Raw genomic sequence first — 19,587 nt, 5'->3', positions numbered from 1 at the left:
TTGTTGTCCTTCAGCTTATGTCCAAAGCATTTATTTCAACTGATATGCATATTTTTGCACCCAAGAAGAACATGTGATATCAAAGTATCTGCCTCTATATACTGAATTCACAGATTTGATATGACTGTGGTAAAATTCTGATATCTCTATAGTTTCCACTGTCACAGCAGTCAGAGGGATCTTTTAAAAATGTTTTGTAATGTCATTTCCCTACTTTAAATTCTATGTGACCTGTGACAGTTATAGGAACATCACATAGCATCTTTCAGGCCAGTAGGGTGTTTGAATTTTCTCCTACTTAGTCCTGTTTATACTGGCTTTTTCCTTCTTTGGATTTCTTATCCCATCCCCTCTGCCTGGGTAGCTTTTCAATCCTCAGGACTCCATTCCAACATCAGAGAGGCCTCTTTTCAGACTCTATCTAAAGTCACCTTTCCTCACCAATCACTGGTCCCTAAAAGTTAGTTTTCCACACTACTCGTCACTATCTGGAAATATTTTATATTCATAGCACATAGAATGTCATTGGAGCAGGGACTCTTCACAGTCCTAGCATGGAATAGACTCTCTTTAAAATATTAGCAGAGGAAGAAGGAAGGAAAGGTACAGAGAGCAGAGAAAGCATCTTACACAGTTCTGAGAATAAAGAAAATCTTAGTTCCGCCAATCTTTCTGCATTATGGAAATCCCAGAGACTTTTTTTAAGGGAAAAAGTTTGAATGTATTCAGATCTCATTACAAATAAGATTTACCAATGGGTTAGAATATCTGATCTCTAACCATGATGTAAGCCTTCCTCTTAAATAGCTGTGTGAGCAAAGTTAGCCCTCTGATCTTCCACTTTCCCACCTGAAGCTGGAGGGTTTGCTAAATTCCTAAGGCCCTTGCCAGTTCTAGCTATAAACCAGATAGGTTGGGAACTTCCTGTGGAGTTTCACCCTCAATCTACCTTGGAGCATGACTCAGAATTTTAGCAGTTCTCAGAAATATATTCAGCTCTACTCTGCATTAACAAGAAGTGCCTCTTTTACTGAAAGTCTCAGGGAGATGGAGGAGCTGGTAAATATTGTAGTATGCAGTATTCCCTCTGAAAAAAATTTCCCTCTGGGTTGTTTCTCTTCTCCTGCCCCTGTCTCAGTAGCCTTCCTGTTGCCTATCAGCCTGTCTTACCACCATGCTTATCTCCGTTCACTCCCCATCTCATTCCCATCCCTCCTGTGTGCCTGGCGCCGTAAACAGCAGACCCTCTTCAAAAGCAGCAGGGAATTTTAATTATAAATAGAATTTTTACCTTTCACAGTAGTGTGTCCCTGTTATATAGCATTCTCAGGAAGGTTCAAGAAAGGCAACCAACAGTTTTAAAGCATCACATCTGATGAGAACATTGTATGTGTGTTTCTTTTTTAAGTAGATGCTAGTTCCCCATTTCTCTCTTCCCTTTTCATTCTTTACATTTTTTGGCTTAGAGACCAAAACTCTGGTGTTTCGCCCAGTTTTGAATTTGTCCATAATTCCCTACATGGTAAAACTGTGTGTCAGGCTGGAGCTGTGCATCATTGTCTGGTGGAGTTGAGACTCACAGAGGAAAGTGAAGGGCCTCACATTCTCAAGCAGGAGGGAAATCTGTCTGTAAACTGAAAGCAAAGTTCAGAGGTTCCAAGTGACACCCTGCCCATCTTTAAGGAACTCCCAAAGCATTGGGGATTGATGCAAGCCAACTAGGGATGGGAGGCAGCCAGGTCTAACGAAGAAGAAAGAAGACGTGAACAGTACCCAGAGAGCATCTCAAAGAACCCTAAAGCACTAGGGGCCAGAAACCAGCTGCGGTGTCTCCAAAAGCACTGGTTGAGGAGCACCACCTATTTATTCATGGTTTCCTGAAAGTTCTACAAGCAAATGGATGTGGATTTAGGCACAGCTTGCCTGAGCCATCACCCAACACTACCACTCCACAGAGAAGAATCATATTTTGCTTATGTGGTCAATAAGCAACCACTGGGTGAGCTTTGCCTTTTTTGTAATTCACTTGAAGTGCCATTTAAAACACACAAATCACTTTGCAAAAGGAGATGCTAAGGAGGCCCCAATTGTTTCCCCTAAATATAAGGAAAGAAACGGGTTTGGACATAAGAGTAACTTTGTTAAGATAAAGCTCCAGGTTACATGGTGTGCTTCTATGTCATTGCTAAGTTTTTTAAGATACTTTGTTTGCATTTATCAATCTCTTTTCATCTCTGTTGTCTGTGTCCACAGAAGGGACTTCAGAGACCTTCAGATTTCCTGGGAGATCCAAATACCGAAGAATCCCCATCCTCACTGAACTGAGTAAGTTGTGTTTCAAGGACAAAATGCAAAGGAGAAATTGTTGTTATCCATAATCGATGTCCCAGATTTCCTTTTAGAATCTACAGTCAAAGAACTGAGGAACTAGAGAGGGAACAAGAGAAGCATTAAGTATTTGACTGGACATCACATTGGGCTTTTATCTAACTGGTGACATCATCAAACAGAGCCTGTTATATCTGGGTGTCAGGGTGCAGGAATAGTATCTGCCTTCTCCTCCTGTTCAGTTATCAGGAGAGGGAGACCAGCAACTGGCTCAGCCTTGTTTGGAGGAAATCTTCTATGGGACGGGCCCTGGGTTTGAGGACTGCTAGGAACGATCTCCCTATACTCACTTACCTACCAGTCATGGGTCTCTAAACCAAGCAGGTCCTTTCCTGTACTGATACCAAGACTGGGATTAGGGAGACACAAATGAGGCACTCAGGATGCAGATGTTAAGGAGGCACCCACCCCTGAGGTCCTTAAACTTTATGTTCCAGATATCTCCCTTGTGTCATCTTAATCCTGGCTCTGAGTGGTGCTCTTCTAAAATGGAAATACTCCATGCAGAAATACCAGAATAAGCTGTTATCTCTCACCAACACCGTATGGAAAATGCACATGTATGAGACTTTCCTAGCTGTGAGGAACTCTGGGAGTAGAAGAAAGGCTGCGGAAGGCAGGGAAGGTGTCTGTGTGCATTTGGGGATATGTTTGGGAGGCAATAGGGGACACCAGGATTTAATACTAACAATAATTGTTAAGAAAAGAGGAAGATAAGAAAAAGGGGAATCTTTAACACATATTAGAACCTGAGACAGCCATTTTTACTTGTATCTTCTTTTTTTCTGTCCTTTTAATCATGTTTAAGCCAAGGTGTATATACACTAAGGACATTGATTAGAAGACTATGATGTAAGTTGGAGTGCTTAGGAGGGGAACAGCCAGCTTCTCACTAGCTCCAAAGTACATCTGGTCACTCTCCAGGGACTTAGAGCTTTGTTCAAGTAACGACTTGCTGGCACCAGGCAACCCTTGTCAAATTAGTCTAACAAATCACCTGCCAGCTCATGCAGCTTTTGTTCTTTGGCTGGCTGGAAAGGGTCACAATGACATGAGAGCTGCAAGTCTGAACTCTAGCACTTTAGTACAGAATGTACAGTGGCCTGCAGGAAAATGTCTAGGAAAGTGGATGCCAATATTTTAAGATGACACAGTAAGATTTGGACAAGGGCTCTTGGGGTATGTGTGCGTGCTGAGGGTTGGCAATGCAAGGAGAAAAAAAAATATATGTGCATAAAAAATGTGGGTTGATATGGTCATGTATTATTGCTCATCTTTTATAAAAACATGGAGTGACTTAAAGAATTAGGAAAAATCCAGTCTTAGGAATGTATTCTGCATCACGCTCAGTAGATTTGGTTTGATCTGTAATAGGACTGTCAAGAACTGTGAAGGATGTGAGTAAGATCTTATGCTACTTGTAAACCAGTAAGTTAACCTGCCACAGTTTCGTGGATATTGGCAGAAGACACAAAACCACTCCACCAGAGATTTAAAAAGCAGTTTATTACTCAAAGCAATGGCCATAGCCAGAGTATCATCAATTTTGTGCTGCTTGCTCAAGGCCAGTTCCCACAGGATGACATGAAAAAGGCCAAATGATACCTGTACCCACCATGGATTGCTTTATAGGAGAGGAACCCCAGGCTTCAGGAACCAGAAGCTTTTATAATGGGCAGTAAGCATGATTCCCTTTGCTCTGGTGAGAGATATTATCTCTATCTTCCAATACTATTTTTAATTTAAACATTTTTGAAACAATAATCTCGGAACAAAGGCAATCAGTGCTTCTATTTGTATTTGCAACAATGACCAATTCCATTCCCTTCAGAGGCTTCTTCCAGGGATCTGAGTTGAAATCTGGGATAAGTAAAGATGTGCTAATGGTTAATTTGACTACTGCTACATGGGCCCCAGTTCAGAGGATTCTCTAAGCCCTGCTACTTAGAGTGTAGTCGAAGAGTCAGTAGCATCAATAGCATCTGGAAGCTTCTTGGGTACCTAGAATCCCATTCTTACCCCTAGACCCAGTTAATCAAAATCTGTGTAATAACAAGATCCCTGGGCGATTCGTATACACATTAAGCTTTTGAGAGGTACTGCTTTAACTCATTCTGGACCCAGACAACTCTAAAAACCCAAGTAAATACCGAGGTATCTATGGCATGGTATTATGAAAAATGTCTGTAACCGGGGTGATCATACGTTCCTATTTATGCCTGTTTCCCCAGTGCAGTTATTTTTTAAAAAGATTTTATTTATTTTTTCATAGGAGACACAGAGAGAGGCAGAGACATAGGCAGAGGGAGAAGCAGGCTCCCTGCAGGGAGCCCGATGCAGGACTCGATCCCTGGACCAGGATCATACCCTGAGCCGAAGGCAGACGCTCAACTACTGAGCCACCCAGGCCTCCCTGTCAGTGCAGTTATTGAGAGTACACCCTTTTACTTCCAAAAGTGCTCTGGTCTGAGAGATAAATTATACAAAGGTGACATTGGGGACACTTATTTGGAGGAGCTGGGCTTGAAGTACCAAGGTATACCCTTGATTATGAAGGTACCCAAGAAGGATAGATGTCTTTAGGGGAGGAAGATACTTGGAAATAAAAAAGATAGATGATAGATAGATAGATAGATGATAGATAGATAGATAGATAGATAGATAGATAGATAGATAGACATACTGAAGTACGGGCAGATCCCACATTGACCCCAGAATAGACATCAAATTCTTTGATCAGTGATCACCCCTTGGCCTGCCATGTATGGCACTCCTGTATTAAGCTTGTCTGCCTGCCTTTCTTTTTTTTTCCATTTTTGCCTTACAGAAAATCCTTCCAATATCCACTATATTGAACAGCTGAGTGGACTGGATGAATCCTTCGCAGGAACAAGCCTGCATCTTAGCACGTCCTTTTCCACAGGCACTGTCTTTTCTGGCAGCTTCTTGGATTCCCTCCTGGCCACAGTAAGTGCAGCTAAGTGAAGCTTGCAGAAGGGAGAAAGGATGGTTCAGTCTTAGGAAAATGATGAGAATGCCTCACAATTTGGAGTTCTCTTTGATTTTTCTGAAAAAACTTATTCACATACATTATTCCATCTCTCTCTCTCTCTCTCTCTCTCTCTCTCTCTCTCTCTCTCTCTTATATATAACTACTTGGCAAGGGAAGCCAAATTTTCACATTTTCAAGATTAAAAACATGTCTGGCCCTTAGGACCAGAACACTTGGTACCAGGAGGAATGAGCGCATAAAAAGCAGGATGCCTACCTTTCAGCTTCAAGTGCATCTAGGCAGATCAAGCTCTGGTTCAGAGCTTAGGAGACACTGCTTTCTCTTCTCTCTAAAATATCCCCATCAACTTATGCAGAAATCAGACATAGGGGGACACAGGGACCAAGGAGAAGCCTTGGTAGTATGAGCTTTATTCAGAGCTAGGTCAGCTCTCCCTCCAAGTTGCCCCGCTCCTGGGATGTGTTTTCGACTTCGTGGTTGCATTTCAGCTCTCAGCTCCTCTTTAGCCTCTCAGTGGATCCCTTGCTTCGACTACAGTATTTCTGTAAGTGGAATTAATTCACCATGTGATCACATACTCCGTGCAGGGCACACTGTTCTAACTGCTGGAAGCACAGCAGTGATGAAGCAGACCAAAGTCTGTGCCCATGTGGAGCTCGGGCTCATGGAGGAGATTAACAGAAACACGATAAATAAGGAACACATGTGGTGTGTCAGATAGCTATAAGGCTAAGGCAATATGAGATGAGAAATATAGGGGTTAGGAAAGGAGCTGGAAGTTTCAATAGCGTGGCTGGAGAAGGAAGGCAGCACCGATGTGGTGACATGTGAGTCCAGCTTTGGAGGAAAAGAAAGCACACACCATTTTGATCTCTCTCTCTTTTTTTTTTTAATAAAGATTTTATTTATGAGAGAGAGAGAGAGAGAGAGAGAAGCAGAGACACAGGCAGAGGGAGAAGCAGGCTCCATCCAGGGAGCCCGACATGGGACTCGATCCTGGGTCTCCAGGATCACACCCGGGGCTGAAGGTGGCACTAAATCACTGGGCCACCGGGGCTGCCCACCATTTTGATCTTTGAGGAAGAAACACTCCAGGCACAGGGAAGAAGGGAAAAGGCAGTGAGGTGCAAGAGCCCTTGGTGTGTTCAAGGAGTTGAATCAAAACACAAAATCTGTATGTAGCCATTTGTACGTGGGTGCAAGAACTCCTTCAAAGGAAATCCTTGTTACCTACCACCTCCCAGACTCCTTTTCCCCAGATTTTCCAAGGGAAGGGCTGCAGAGGGGCTGAATATCAGCCTACAGACGCACAGGGCTCTGAACACAGTTTGATTACCTTGCAGTCTTCTGTAATTCTATGGGGAAGGGGCATCATTCCTGAACTGTGTGGTCACCTCAAAGGCACAGTTTGCACTTTTAGGGGAGCATGGTTGGGGCACATGCACTGTCCTCATAGCATCAGTGCCACTGATCCTGAGGGGATTGTGTCACCTTGGGTTCTGTTTTCCTAAGCTTTGGGGGGCAGGGGGAGATCTCATAAATCCTATCAAGCTCTCAGAGAGATAAAACTATGTCAGTGATAGTTCAACATTAAACAAGTTGGTAGATGATGAATTTCCTAAAGGGTGAGGCAGCATTTGGCCTTGACTGAGCTGGGAGTCAAGTCAGGTGACTTTTCTAGTAAGGTGGCTCTAACAAGGAAAGGATTTTATCACTGTCTGTCATTGATATGTCAGTTACTTTCCAATAATTAATGACTAAAGCATCAGGCAGGAGGTGATTTTGGATGAACTGGACCTGTCTACGGGATACATTTTAAATGGGGTTAAGGTCCCAGTTCTCTTCAGAGATCCCTAGATGGCAGGCAACTTTGTGCCTTAAATTGAACTGGAGCCTTAATTAAACTCCATTGGTCCACAGAGGTAGAACAAAGCCATGAACTCCATTTACAACTAGAGGGAAGAGCTAGATGGGCAGAGAAGGGCAAAGAGAGTAGAAATAAAAACAGATGAACACATAACATCAACCCGCATAGGAAGCTCAAACTTGAGATCCAGCAGCCTCCCTCCACTTGCCGTCAGTCCTGTGACCACACTGAGGAGTACCTCTGCCTGCCAGGCTGCCTTCAGATATTGTGATGGTGGGCTTCTCAGTGGGAGAGGACAGTCTAGTCCTCCTGGAGAAGGAAATAAGCTGGGTAAAAAACTCAGGAGTCTTTTCTGAAGACTGTGAGAGAGAGAAAATCCACACACTATGTCTGACACAAGGGAGAGTCACATGAGGTCACAAGCCACACTGGACCACCAGTTTGCCTATAAGGGCTCCTGGTAAATGCCAAGTTTAGGACTAGCGCTTGGTGAACAGAACACAGGGTGAGAAGAGCAATGGAGCTTCAGGGCAAGCCTTTCTGTCAAGAGGGCTGGCTTAGGTCTTAACCTTCTGCATATCTACCTAGTGGCCTTCTGCCTAAGCTCTTGAATCCTTAATGATGCATGGCACAACAAAATGAACACACTTTTCTACTATTTAGAGCTCCAGCCCCAAATCTCTAGCCATGATGAGCTGAACTAGACCTTTGCAAATAATCAGGTCATACTACTCACTTTTGTTTCCCTTGCATCTCTGTCTGCTGCTACTCGGTCCACTTGGCTTTCTAAGGGTGGGGGTGACTTCCCATTGTCCAGCCACATAGAAAGAAGGAGCCCACGGGTCAAGTCTGGGCTTCCAATTCTATCCTCTACAGTCTTCTAGTACCATTTGATCTTGGCTGGCCTCCTGATCTTGTGCCTGGTCTCATGGAAATGATAGCAGTAGCCTCAGAGAAGAAGAGACCATTTATCCTCTGGCACTAAAAACATCTGGGAGCCAACACTGTGGTGGTGGCTGCAGAATATGTTCATTAACACTCCAGTTTATTCTCCATACATGTGGGAGCATCTTCATGCTGAGAAGTGGGGGAGAAAGGCAAAGAACTCAGTCTCCCCTTAAAGTTAGGATGGCCGTTCTGGCCTCCATGGTTATCACTCCCTCTAACACATTCCCAAGACAGAGGCCACTAATGATCACAGTTTTCTGCCTCCAGATGACACCTACGGATCTTTCCCAACACAGACCTCAAGGTAACTTCTTCCAATAAGTTTTGCTGTTGGAATAATATTAATAATCAGAACAATAGCTGTGGCAGGAATAGTAATAAGACCTCTGAAGCACTTACTCTGGGCCAAGATCTTTGCTACAAAACCTTGTTTAATTCTTCTTCCAGCCCAATTAGGAGAATACAATTATAAGCCTCACTTTAAAGATCAAGAATCTGAAGCTAAGGGGGACAAATCAAGTGCCAATGTCACAGCACTTACAGATGATGAGCTAGTCTTTGAACCCCACTTTCTATGATTACAGAGTCAGACCTCGTTGTTATAGTCCTTTGTCTTTTCAGACATCTCTTTCTGTGATTATGTGTGTCCTTCCAGTGCACTGATTTTCAAGTTTTGCTTAAAGGAATCTGCCTCCCAGGGTATTCAGGAGCTGCTGAGCAGACAAGCAGGGACGAGGGACTCACCCACCCCATCATGCCCCCACCACCACCTGCACTCTTCCCCCCAGTCAGAACTATGTGTGGCTTCTGCCTAGGATTTGATGTAAAGGAAGATTCCTGTTAAGGAGATTTGGAAAACCACTCCCTGTAAGTTAGAATACGTGGCCAACAGAGAGGGAGGCATAAAATAAGAAGACCAGAATCCTGTCCTCTCTTTTGAGACAGATTTCCAGTTCCCAGTCAAGAGTCCTATATGACAGGAGTCCACCATCCCTCCCCATTTTGCATGTGCCTTTTGTCCCATAATTCTCCTCTCCAAAGAACACCTTCTAGATGGTTCTTCCAATTTGCTGCCAAGCTCAATGCACCAAGAGATCTCTTCCCCATTGCTGCATGGTCAGAGGTTAGAATTCTAGTTATTTTTCCCTGATGCCCATACTACACAGAAGTGCAAGGAGGAATATAGATGCATTCGGAACAGATCCCCCTCAGAAAAAAAGGAGGCTAACACCTCAGCTGGGTCAGAAACAAGATGAGATCACCAGTCTTGACTCCGACTTCTCCACCTTTTTCTCCATTCCCCCTTAATAAATATCATAAAGGGAGACAGAACATGAGAGACTCCTAACTCTGGGAAACAAACTAGGGGTGGTGGAAGGGGGTGGAAGGGGTGACTGGGTGACGGGCACTGAGGGGGCACCTTGACGGAATGAGCACTGGATGTTACTCTATATGTTGGCAAATTGAACAACAATAAAAAATAAATTTATATTAAAAAAATATAAAGAATTGAATGTGCAAGTCCCAAGGATAGAACAAAGCCTGAATATTACGCTATTAACCCATCACTGCTTTTACTGAAAATTTGCTTTGGATTTCGTGTAGTTTTTCATTCTATGCCCTGATACACCTGTAATTTTTTTTCAAGATAAAATAATACTGTTTCCCTCCAAATCTGATACAGCTGACACCAGGGCTCCAAATAGCCTCTGGTACACTGCTGTGAACTCCTGCCCCAGATGGGAAAACATACCTATAAAGTATAATTCAGATTCACTTTTAATCTTCTATCAGCTTAATGTTATAAAAAAAAATAGGGAGAGACACTCAGATCCATAAGCAGGATTCCTGTACAGCTTTATAACAATAGAACTTCAGAACCAGACATGAACTTAGGGAAGTTTCCTTACTTGTAGGGAAATTGAGGCTCGCAGAAGTTACATGACTCCCTTAAGGTCACTCAGCTGGTTAGTTGCAGTTTTCCTATCATGTAGCCTCATTCTCAGTTAGAAGCATTTCTCAATGAATGTTTGGTCTTAGGGTCTTTTGAGATTAGATTTCAGAATAAAGAGCAGCAAGTAGCTAGGATGTTAGTATCTACATTATTAAGTAATATTGTAAGTTGTAAAAGAGACCTCTGTCTTCATTGTAGCTAAAAGTTATAACACCATGGGCTGCAACATTTTCTAACACTGGAAGTCCAAATTCTAGTAAATATGACTATATTAGAAACACTATCTAAGGGGATCCTGGGTGGCTCAGCGGTTTAGTGCCTGCCTTTGGCCCAGGGCATGATCTTGGATTCCTGGGATCGAGTCCCACATTCGGCTCCCTGCATGGAGCCTGCTTCTCCCTCTGCCTGTATCTCTGCCTCTCTCTCTCACTCTGTCTCTCATGAATAAATAAATAAAATATTAAAAAAAAGAAACACTATCCAAGTTTAAAGGTCTTAAACTATTTGAAGCACATTTCAACTTTTGTATTTTCATGAAAAAGAAAAAAGAAAGAAGGAAAGGAGGAAAGATAGGAGGAGGAAGGGAAGGAAAGAGGGAAGGAGGTATGAAAAAAGAAAGATACCAATACCATAGAATCCTGAATTATAAGAATACTAGATGAGCTCATGGAATAAGGGTAACATAAATCCCTTTATTTTTCCCAATATAGAATTGCAATCCTTTTGATGTCAAAACTGAAAAAATGATATATTCAAAGGCTAAGTTAAATATGTAAAGTACATGTTTCCCTAGAGCCTTTGACACCAGGATAACCTGAAAATTTGTACCTTTTCTTTAATCAGTGGAGAATTATTCTAACAGCATTATGTTTGATCACTCTACACGATGGCCACTTGTTCTTAAACGGATTGTGGCTCAACCTGGATTTATATCCCCTGTTCATGCCTGGATTTCAGGGAGCTGATTCTGTAAGCACCCTTCTGGGTGGTAGCAAAATGGAACAAAGAAGAAATGTGAGAAGGAGACCATCAGTCAGGGGAACCCTTCAGTCAGGACATTAGGGAGGAGAAGGCATTTGAAGTCATCTTTTAATCTAAAAACTATTTTAAAACATTTTACTTTTATTCTCTCTTAATTCATATAGCTCATATTTAATTTCCTACACCCTCTTATCCCAGTGGCTTTTACATTTTATTAACATTATTTATTTCTTAAAAATCAACTGCCAGTTGCTGTCAATATTCTTATAGCTTTTGAATACCTGTCTTGTTTCATGCACTTTGAGGACATGAATGCTAAGTAGATAAAGTGTGTCCTCCAAAAGAACATTTCATTTACAGAAGTGTTTCCCAGATGGTGATCTGAGCACCAACCAGTGACAGAACCACCAGAGGTGGCCTTTAAATTTCTGATTCCCACTCCTGTCCATACATTCTGATCCCGTAGATCCTGGATCCCAGAAATCTACACTCACAAATATCCTTCCAGGTGATCTCGATACATAAGAACCACTGTTGAAGGGAACAGAGTTCAGTAATGTATGTGATATATCTCATCTCCTCCTACAAACAAGGCTCAAAGATGGTATTATCACATCAATGTTAAAAGTTATACAACTGTTTCTGAGAAAGAACACATGAATTGTCCAAAGGTGTTCAGCTAAGACATGCCAGTCCAAGATTCAAAGTCAGGTGTGTTTCAGACAAACTACTAACTATAAAATATAGAAGGATGAAATGGAACAAAAGCCAGTGGCTTTTGTGGGATCACAAAGACAGGGAAACTTCTTTCTGATGAGGAGACCAGCTTAAAGTTTGCCAGCCAGAGAGTTTGATGAATGATCAGTCAGATGTTCCAAAGCAAGGCATAAAGGAATAAATATGTAGCTTGAGCAATAGATAGACTATAGTGTGCACTGGAGGGCACCATTCATGGAGGAGATGAGCCTGGGGTACATCGGGGTATGACATCGCAGGTTTGAGGAGCTGGACGGCATGATTTGATTTGTGTCCTAGAGAATCTCTCTGGAAACATTTTGAACAAGGATTGTTAGTAGGAAGAAAAATAAGACAGGAAGACTAGTAAACAGGACCCTATCATAATTCGGTCTGCATAAGACAAGTCCCGGAATTTTAGAGAAAGTAAATAGCAAAATTTCTATGACAGTAACAATTAAGGTCCTTCCTATTATTTTTAATAAAAACAAAAGTATTGATTTTTGTATAGGTAATATATAAACATACAAATTTTCATGTCAACCAGAGTAAAAATCTAATTTAGATTTAAAAAGGTAGAACATTTAAAACACTGTGTATTCAATAGTTTTGGGAAAATCTAATGGGTAACATATTACAGTGCTATTTACAGGTATGCCGATATCTATTTTACACTATATGTGGTAGGAATCCTTTAGGAAAGTAGTTCAAGAACATAGCTAGGGTTATTCAGTTTCAAAATAAGAAATTGTTTTGATGCCAGAGATTCCAAAATTCCATTAATTTATTCAACATCTACCATTTGTGTAGTATACAAGAGCTATGGGAGATCTAAATAATAAGAAGACCCAAGTAAATACCTGTCCCCAAGTAAGTCACAATTAAAAAGAATATAAGTAGATTTGCATTCAGAAGATTCAGTTATTGATGACAGTAATAATGTCAAAGCCTAAGGAAACATTAATAGAAGTCTCATTAAATACACAGTTTTAAATATATGGTGATGATTATTAAGGTATCTGTGGCCAAACATACTCCTTTGGTTATTTTTGGAAGAGAAGACATCCTTGGTGTTAGCATCATTACCCATTTTCTTCTTCTGCCACAGTGTAAGCTCTGAGGGAGCAAGAAACGAGTAAGTGTTATTTTCTCTGTACTTTGCCTAACCCAGTGCCCTACCTGAATGGAGACATTTTAGCTGATTTTAATAATAATGAGAGACCTTGTTTTGCCTCACTGGATCCATTTCAAAGAGCAATGCTCCCCAAGTGTCTAAGACAATATACCTCCACAGTTTCTGTGCTGGCTCCTCTGACTTTTCACACGTTTGCCCTTGCCTTCCAGGCCTTCTACAATTATCATGTCCTGGAATTACTTCAGATGCTGGTGACAGGAGGGATAAGTTCTCAGCTGGAACAACATTTGGATAAGAGTATCTGTGGGATGGTCCAGAGCTACAGTTCAGTTTTGTCTGGAAGAATGCGTTGTAAGCTGGGACTTCTGTCCTTGGACCAAACAATTTTGTCAGACATTAAAGTGAGTCTACTCCTGTCATAATAGGGGTTCCCACTTCCTTACCACTTTGGGTTTCTGAGAATGATTCAGGCTGTTTGGGTTCCAAATGGTCCATAGCATGGAAATAATAGCAAAAACTAATACAATCTTGTATTCACAGAGTATTTTATAATTTAAAGTGCATTTTCACATGTTCTATTTATTTTTTACAATAATTCCAAGAGGTAGATAAGGCAGCTATTATTATCCTTATCTTCTAAATAAAAAAAAATCGAAGTCTGCAAGAAGCATCTGAGAGGTCTAACAACTTTGCACCTTAGCGAGGATATAATAATAATTATAATAATAACAATATTAATTAATAATAATATTAATTATTATTAATATAATAATATTAATAAATATTAATAGCTAATATTTACTGGAGCACTTTCCCTGTGCCTGTCTGCTTAGTTGTTGTTTAGTTAATCTGTCTAAAGGTTTACTTGGTAGGACATTGTTTATTAATTGCACTGAACAGATCAAGAAACCAAGACTCAGAGAAACAAGGATTTACCTGAAACCACATTGTGTCCCACTGGAAAAGCAGAGGACCCTCCAAGGCAGTCTGACCCAGGCTCGGCTCACTCTTCCTATACACCTGAGCTGATAAAGAAATCTGATGATGTCAGCTGAAATCAGGCAGAAGAGTTCTGTGTTTGGGTCTAAGATTCTGATCGGGCTGGCCAGTGGAAAATGCTTGAATTTTCTTAGCCCACTGAGCTGGTGAGCAGTAGATTATGGCAAGGGGAAAAGATGTGCCATAATTATGGCATAACCAATGGGGCATCTGAGTGTTTGGGAATCACAGTGAAGTCCAGCCTGGGGATGAGTAAAGTACTGATTGGTGTCTTTTAGTTTAGCTTTGATTAAAATTACATTTAGCTCTCTACCAGTTGTCAGGGGCAGGGCATTGTAAGGAAATATTTTTTGTTTGTTGAGAGGATATCAGCAGAGCTCCCTTCACATGGAGCAGCCCCTTCCAGTTCTTGCACCTGGTATGTCTTAATAGATACTGCCAAAAAGGGAGAACCTCTGTACATCTGAATTCCAGGTGCAAAGTTCCCGTAGCATAGTCTGGTCCTTTGCATATCTGTGGTCCTGGGCTCTTCACCCACGATTACCTTATGAGTGATTATAAGTCCAGGACGACTGCCACTGGCAGCTTCTTGTCAGTATCAGAAGTGACAGTGGACTGGTCAATACTCTTCTCTTTCCTTTCTCCACTTATTTTCTGTCCCCACGTTATTCTTTACCCTAAGGAATCATAATGAAACAAACTGCTCTCATGTGACTTCATTTGCTGCTGCTTTGACCCTGTTGTCTGCTACTCATGCTGCTTTTGTTGACTATAGCCAGAGAGCAGTGTCAAGAGGAATGTTTGGGATTGTAAGCTGTTGTAGAGTAGGATAAAAAGATTACTCTCTGGAGGTCATTTAACATCTCAACCCATTGTATAGCTGGAAAACTGAATTTCCCAACCTGTTACTCATCATTACTTCTTTAATGGTTACCAAATAGCAGTAGTAATAAAAACTAGCACAACAACATCCTATACCATGCCCACAAGATACTCTTGAAAGACCACAGTGATAAAAATAATCACTGGGATTAGATGCTCAAAACGTATCATAAACCTAATTTCCTACTTGACACTGCCACTATAAAAGATAACAGGAAACGGCTTTTGGGTCTTCCAAATTTTTGCTGCAAGGAACGACAATAGCTTTCCAGTAAATACTTGTTATTGCTTAAATTGAAGTACCAACAGACACATGTTTTTCTCTTTCCTCCCCAGCCAAGAAAGACATTTGGGCAAGTGTTCTGTGGCTCATTAGATAATTTTGGAATCCTCTGCCTTGGCTTATACCGCATGATAGATGAAGAGGAGAACAAGCCAGAACAAAAAAGGGGAGTATGCTAGCTTGGAAAGTGCTACCCATCTATCCAAGCATAAGAGCCAAAGCTGCTTTATTCAATGTGAAAGAGAAGTACAGAGCTCAAGGTCCGTAGTTACAAAAAAGGGTCCGGGGGAAGTAGACAGTTATGTAGGAAGAAGGAAGCATGTGTGTAACTTAACATGAATGAATTGGTGATCCAATTAATATTGACCATATAAGGAGAATGACGTCCATGTACCCAGTGAAAAATGAAATGTAAACTCAGATTACCCCTCATCTATTTCTATGTAACTTTTTAAAGTTGAAAGCCACTGTCCACATTGGAAAGATTTACTTATTTCTGCTAGAGTCATTGGGTAAATGTTTATTGACTGCCTCATCTCTAGCCCACTGTGATCTCTCTATATAAGTTATGGGTGCGACATGTTCAGATTTCAGTTGAAAGTCAGAGCAATCTGACCACAATGTAGGAGAACATAAAGAAAATGTATGGGGGGGTAGGAGGGGGAAGAAAAGGGTGCAGTCTACAGACAACACAATAATGTAGGTCCAAAGTAAGATCCTCACAATGGGAATGGACAGGATTCAGTATAAGAAGGAGAAATTAAAAACAGTAGAGACGAAGAAGATTGAAGGAAACGAGTTCTCCTTTCTAAGGGGAAAGAAACCAAGTTACTCAAAGTGGGGTAGTCTTAAATGGAAAGTCTTTTCTACTCATCAGAAGGAAAAGAATGGGTGCCAAGGCAAACATAGCCATAGGTGAGGGCTGTGCTAATAGGAATTTGTATGTAACACCAGGATTTTTCTGTGAAGTATAGGCATAGCCATTGCTGGGAGAAAAGATGGAGGAAGTATCACAGGGAATTGAAAAAGAAATCAAAGTGTATTAGCTCCTGAGAGGAAATGGAAGAAGGGTTTATTGTGGGTTTATGGAAGCAACACCAGACTTTAAAGGAAAAAGTGTTGAAAATCCTGATGCAGTTAAAGAGTAGATGTACTCAGAGTTCAGGAATCAAAGGGGAAAGAATGATGGGAAGTTGCAGCCAGAGAATGATTTATGGAAGCATAGAATTTTAGTGGCAGGGCATATCAAGAAATGATAACACCTAGTATATGACTAGGAAAGTGGTTTGGAGGTAAGATCAATGGGAAGTGGAAATGCGCTGGCTGTTGGAATTGTAACCCACATAAACACTGCATGCACATAAGCTGATAGTGGCACTGGAATTTGAAAGAAAAAGTGTCCCAAATGCCAGAAGCAAATAAGCTTGGAGATCTGTAGATGACACCGGTGAATCGAGAGGGAGGGTGATGCAGCTATAGAGCATTAATCACAAAGACGTTGGGGGAGCAGTGATATTCTGGAAGCAGTACTAGGAAGCATAAATGATGCTCGTTTCTCTGTCTCTCTCTCTTCCTGAACTCAATGCCTTTGCTCCAACACCTCTGGAAAACCCATTGAGCTCAGTATTTGGGACAACATGCATCCCATATTTGAGAGGACCTCCAGGAAGGAAATGATATTTCTATTTCAAAGAGAATGTGTGACTATAATAGGTTTTGCTTAAACAATTATAGACATTGTAGGGGACTCAGTAGGAAAGATAAAGGTGGGAAAATTCAGTAAAAGGAGGTCTGAGGTGCCCTGAGTTGGATGTTCAGGAAAGAAGAGGTGACCACTTGGGGTAGCGATGAAGAAATACAGGTTGAAAGATATGAAAGGTGATTCTGCCTCAGTGTGCTGACATGAATGCTGGTGGTTAATTAATTAACTCACATTTACTGAGGATTTGCTATATGCCTGATACAGTACTAAGGTATCCTGCTTCCCTGCGAAGACTTTTTATGCAAGTCCAGGCTCTGGGAGTTCTTTAAGACTCATTGACATTTGCTATTTGCTTACTAGTCAAAATTTCAAATAAAATTTTGGTTTAATATTTTTCCCCCACTGGCCACACTACATTTTTTCGTGATAGTTGGTGGCATAAGTATTAGAGTAGGCCTAAGCTAGAATAGAAATAGCTGAATATATGTGATCTTCTGATTTTGATAAAGCTTGGCCAAGTGTTCAATATTGTGCTGACTAAATGCATTACTGTAGTGGATATTAAAAAGACTGTTAGAGATCAATCAGTCAATACCTCCACCCTAACCCTCTCCCATTAAAATGATGACTAAAGGAAGGCCCAGGGAAGGGAGATGCCATGCCTAAGTAGGGTTGAGGCAGAAGCGAATGTTAGTCTTCTGATTCCTAGCCAAGGACTTCCGTTGCTAGAGATATTTACTCTTAATCAGAAACCAATGAAGCAAAGTACAACAAAAAAACATTTCCTCCTCTGGCCCAGCAGAAAGACTTCCTTGTTTGGGCCATTGTCTGTAGCCACACTGTCCTGCCTGCAAAAGCTTGGGAGTCATCTTTGGCTTTTCTTACAGGTTTGTGATTACCCGGCCAGACAATGACTTTAAGCTACTGCCCTCGGATCTTGTGTTTTGTGCCATCCCTTTCAGCACTTCTTGTTACAAAATGGATACTTCATCTAAAGCTTTATATGAAATGACAAATACAGTGCCAACATCAGAGAAACGTACAAAAATACATAATTCTCCTACAACTGACCCAGTTGAGCAACTACAACACAACCTTTGACTACAACCGTTCATTGTTTGCAGCCAGCAACTATCTCTGTTAGTGATTCTAAGCAAGCTGTATTGACTCAGAGGAGTAAAATATTATCCCAGACACATTTAGGTAAAACTGAAACCATGAAAGAAAATGGGAGAGGAAAAAAGAAGGAAAGCCCAGAGGAGAATGCCCCTGCTTCTTCAAAACCAAACTAGACCCGTGGATGTTCTCCACAAGCCCCTCGCTTGCTACTTGTAAAGCAAATCCAGAGATGGTGACTTTGAACAGGAAAATAAAAACAGAAGCATGCCACTTTTGTGCCCAGTGCCTAGTGGTGGATCAGCAAGCCCATACTGGGGAGAGACCAAAGTCTGATCCAATCCCACTGGATCTGGAGTGATAAATAAAGAAATGGATGATGAATGTTCTGTAAGGAAAGTTCATTGCTCTGTGTCCCTTGAGCAGAAAACATGTTAGATTGAGTTATGTAAAAGAGATTCTTCAGTACTTCTTGGGTTCATCCAATAGGGATGAACCCAAGAAGACGAGACGTAAAGAGCCCTCAAATGAAGATTCTTACATTCTTTATCCTTAAGCAGGCAAATAGTAAGCTAGTATATTATCTCCTTCTCATTATTCCTCATGCTCTTTCTTTCTTCATCTTCTTCTATAGGAGGTAAGAAAGATCAGATGAGGAGATGTTGATTTGAATTGGAAACCAGTTTGTAAGTAAGACTTAGCTATATGGCTCGCACAAGAATGAATTATTCCAGTATCCTGGGATGGGGTGCCTAGGTGAAGTCAGGTAGACAGAAATATATGACAGATTCCAAATTCTCTAATCTGAGGATAAAGACCTCATTGCATAAAAGGTCTAAAACTTTTCCCTATGTTCCAAAATAAACCATTTACTCCCAATGGGTTATCTTATAATGATGAGCTTTGTAAGCAACATCTTGTGTTTTAGATACAACACAGGTAAAGGGAAGAGGAAAGAAAATAATAAACCATATTTCTAATACATTATTTTAAATAATGCTTATGATATCCTTGACATTTTTAACAACATCTTTGCTGATTTAGTATTATTAGCTCTATTATACAAAGGAAAAAACTATGTCACAAATAGGGTTGCTAGATAAAAGAAAGGATACCCAGTTAAATTTGAATTTCAGATAACAAGTAAATTTTTAGTATGAGTGCACCCAAATTATTTTTTTAAAGATTTTATTTATTCATGAGAGACACAGAGAGATAGGCACAGACACTGGCAGAGGGAGAAGCAGGGTCCCTGCAGGGAGCCCGATGTGGGACTCAATTCCAGGACCCCAGGATCATGCCCTGGGCTGAAGGCAAAGGCTCAACCGCTGAGCCACCCTGGTGTCCCTGCATCCAAATTATTATACTTTATTAGCAAGTGATCAAATCAACATTTAAACATGGTTGTCTTGACTCTAGCACTTACAAACATTCTGTATCTAAGCACACAAAAGAAAAACAAAACACTAATCCACAGGAAATAAAATTTTATATTAGTTAAACTTTGTTGGTAATAAAATCCACTCAGCCTATATGGGAAAAAAAGGAGTAATTGTAAGGAAAGCTGTCAGAGATCAAGGAATT

At 41.0% G+C, this 19,587-nt stretch overlaps 1 protein-coding gene across 1 annotated transcript in view; it reads left to right on the top strand.

Moving 5' to 3' along the window:
- The window catches only part of KCNU1 (potassium calcium-activated channel subfamily U member 1), a 141,506-nt gene extending 123,518 nt beyond the window's left edge, over nt 1–17,988 (top strand). Inside the window, 5 exon segments of the mRNA XM_072762693.1 lie at nt 2,257–2,325; nt 5,216–5,355; nt 13,231–13,422; nt 15,239–15,372; nt 17,775–17,988. Of these exon segments, the coding sequence (XP_072618794.1) occupies nt 2,257–2,325; nt 5,216–5,355; nt 13,231–13,422; nt 15,239–15,372; nt 17,775–17,988 (749 nt within the window).
- Nucleotides 17,989–19,587: the final 1,599 nt, after the last annotated feature.

This window comes from Vulpes vulpes, chromosome 7 (assembly GCF_048418805.1).
Source record: "Vulpes vulpes isolate BD-2025 chromosome 7, VulVul3, whole genome shotgun sequence".
NCBI lineage: Eukaryota > Metazoa > Chordata > Mammalia > Carnivora > Canidae > Vulpes > Vulpes vulpes.
This window is presented reverse-complemented; position numbering and strand designations above follow the sequence as displayed.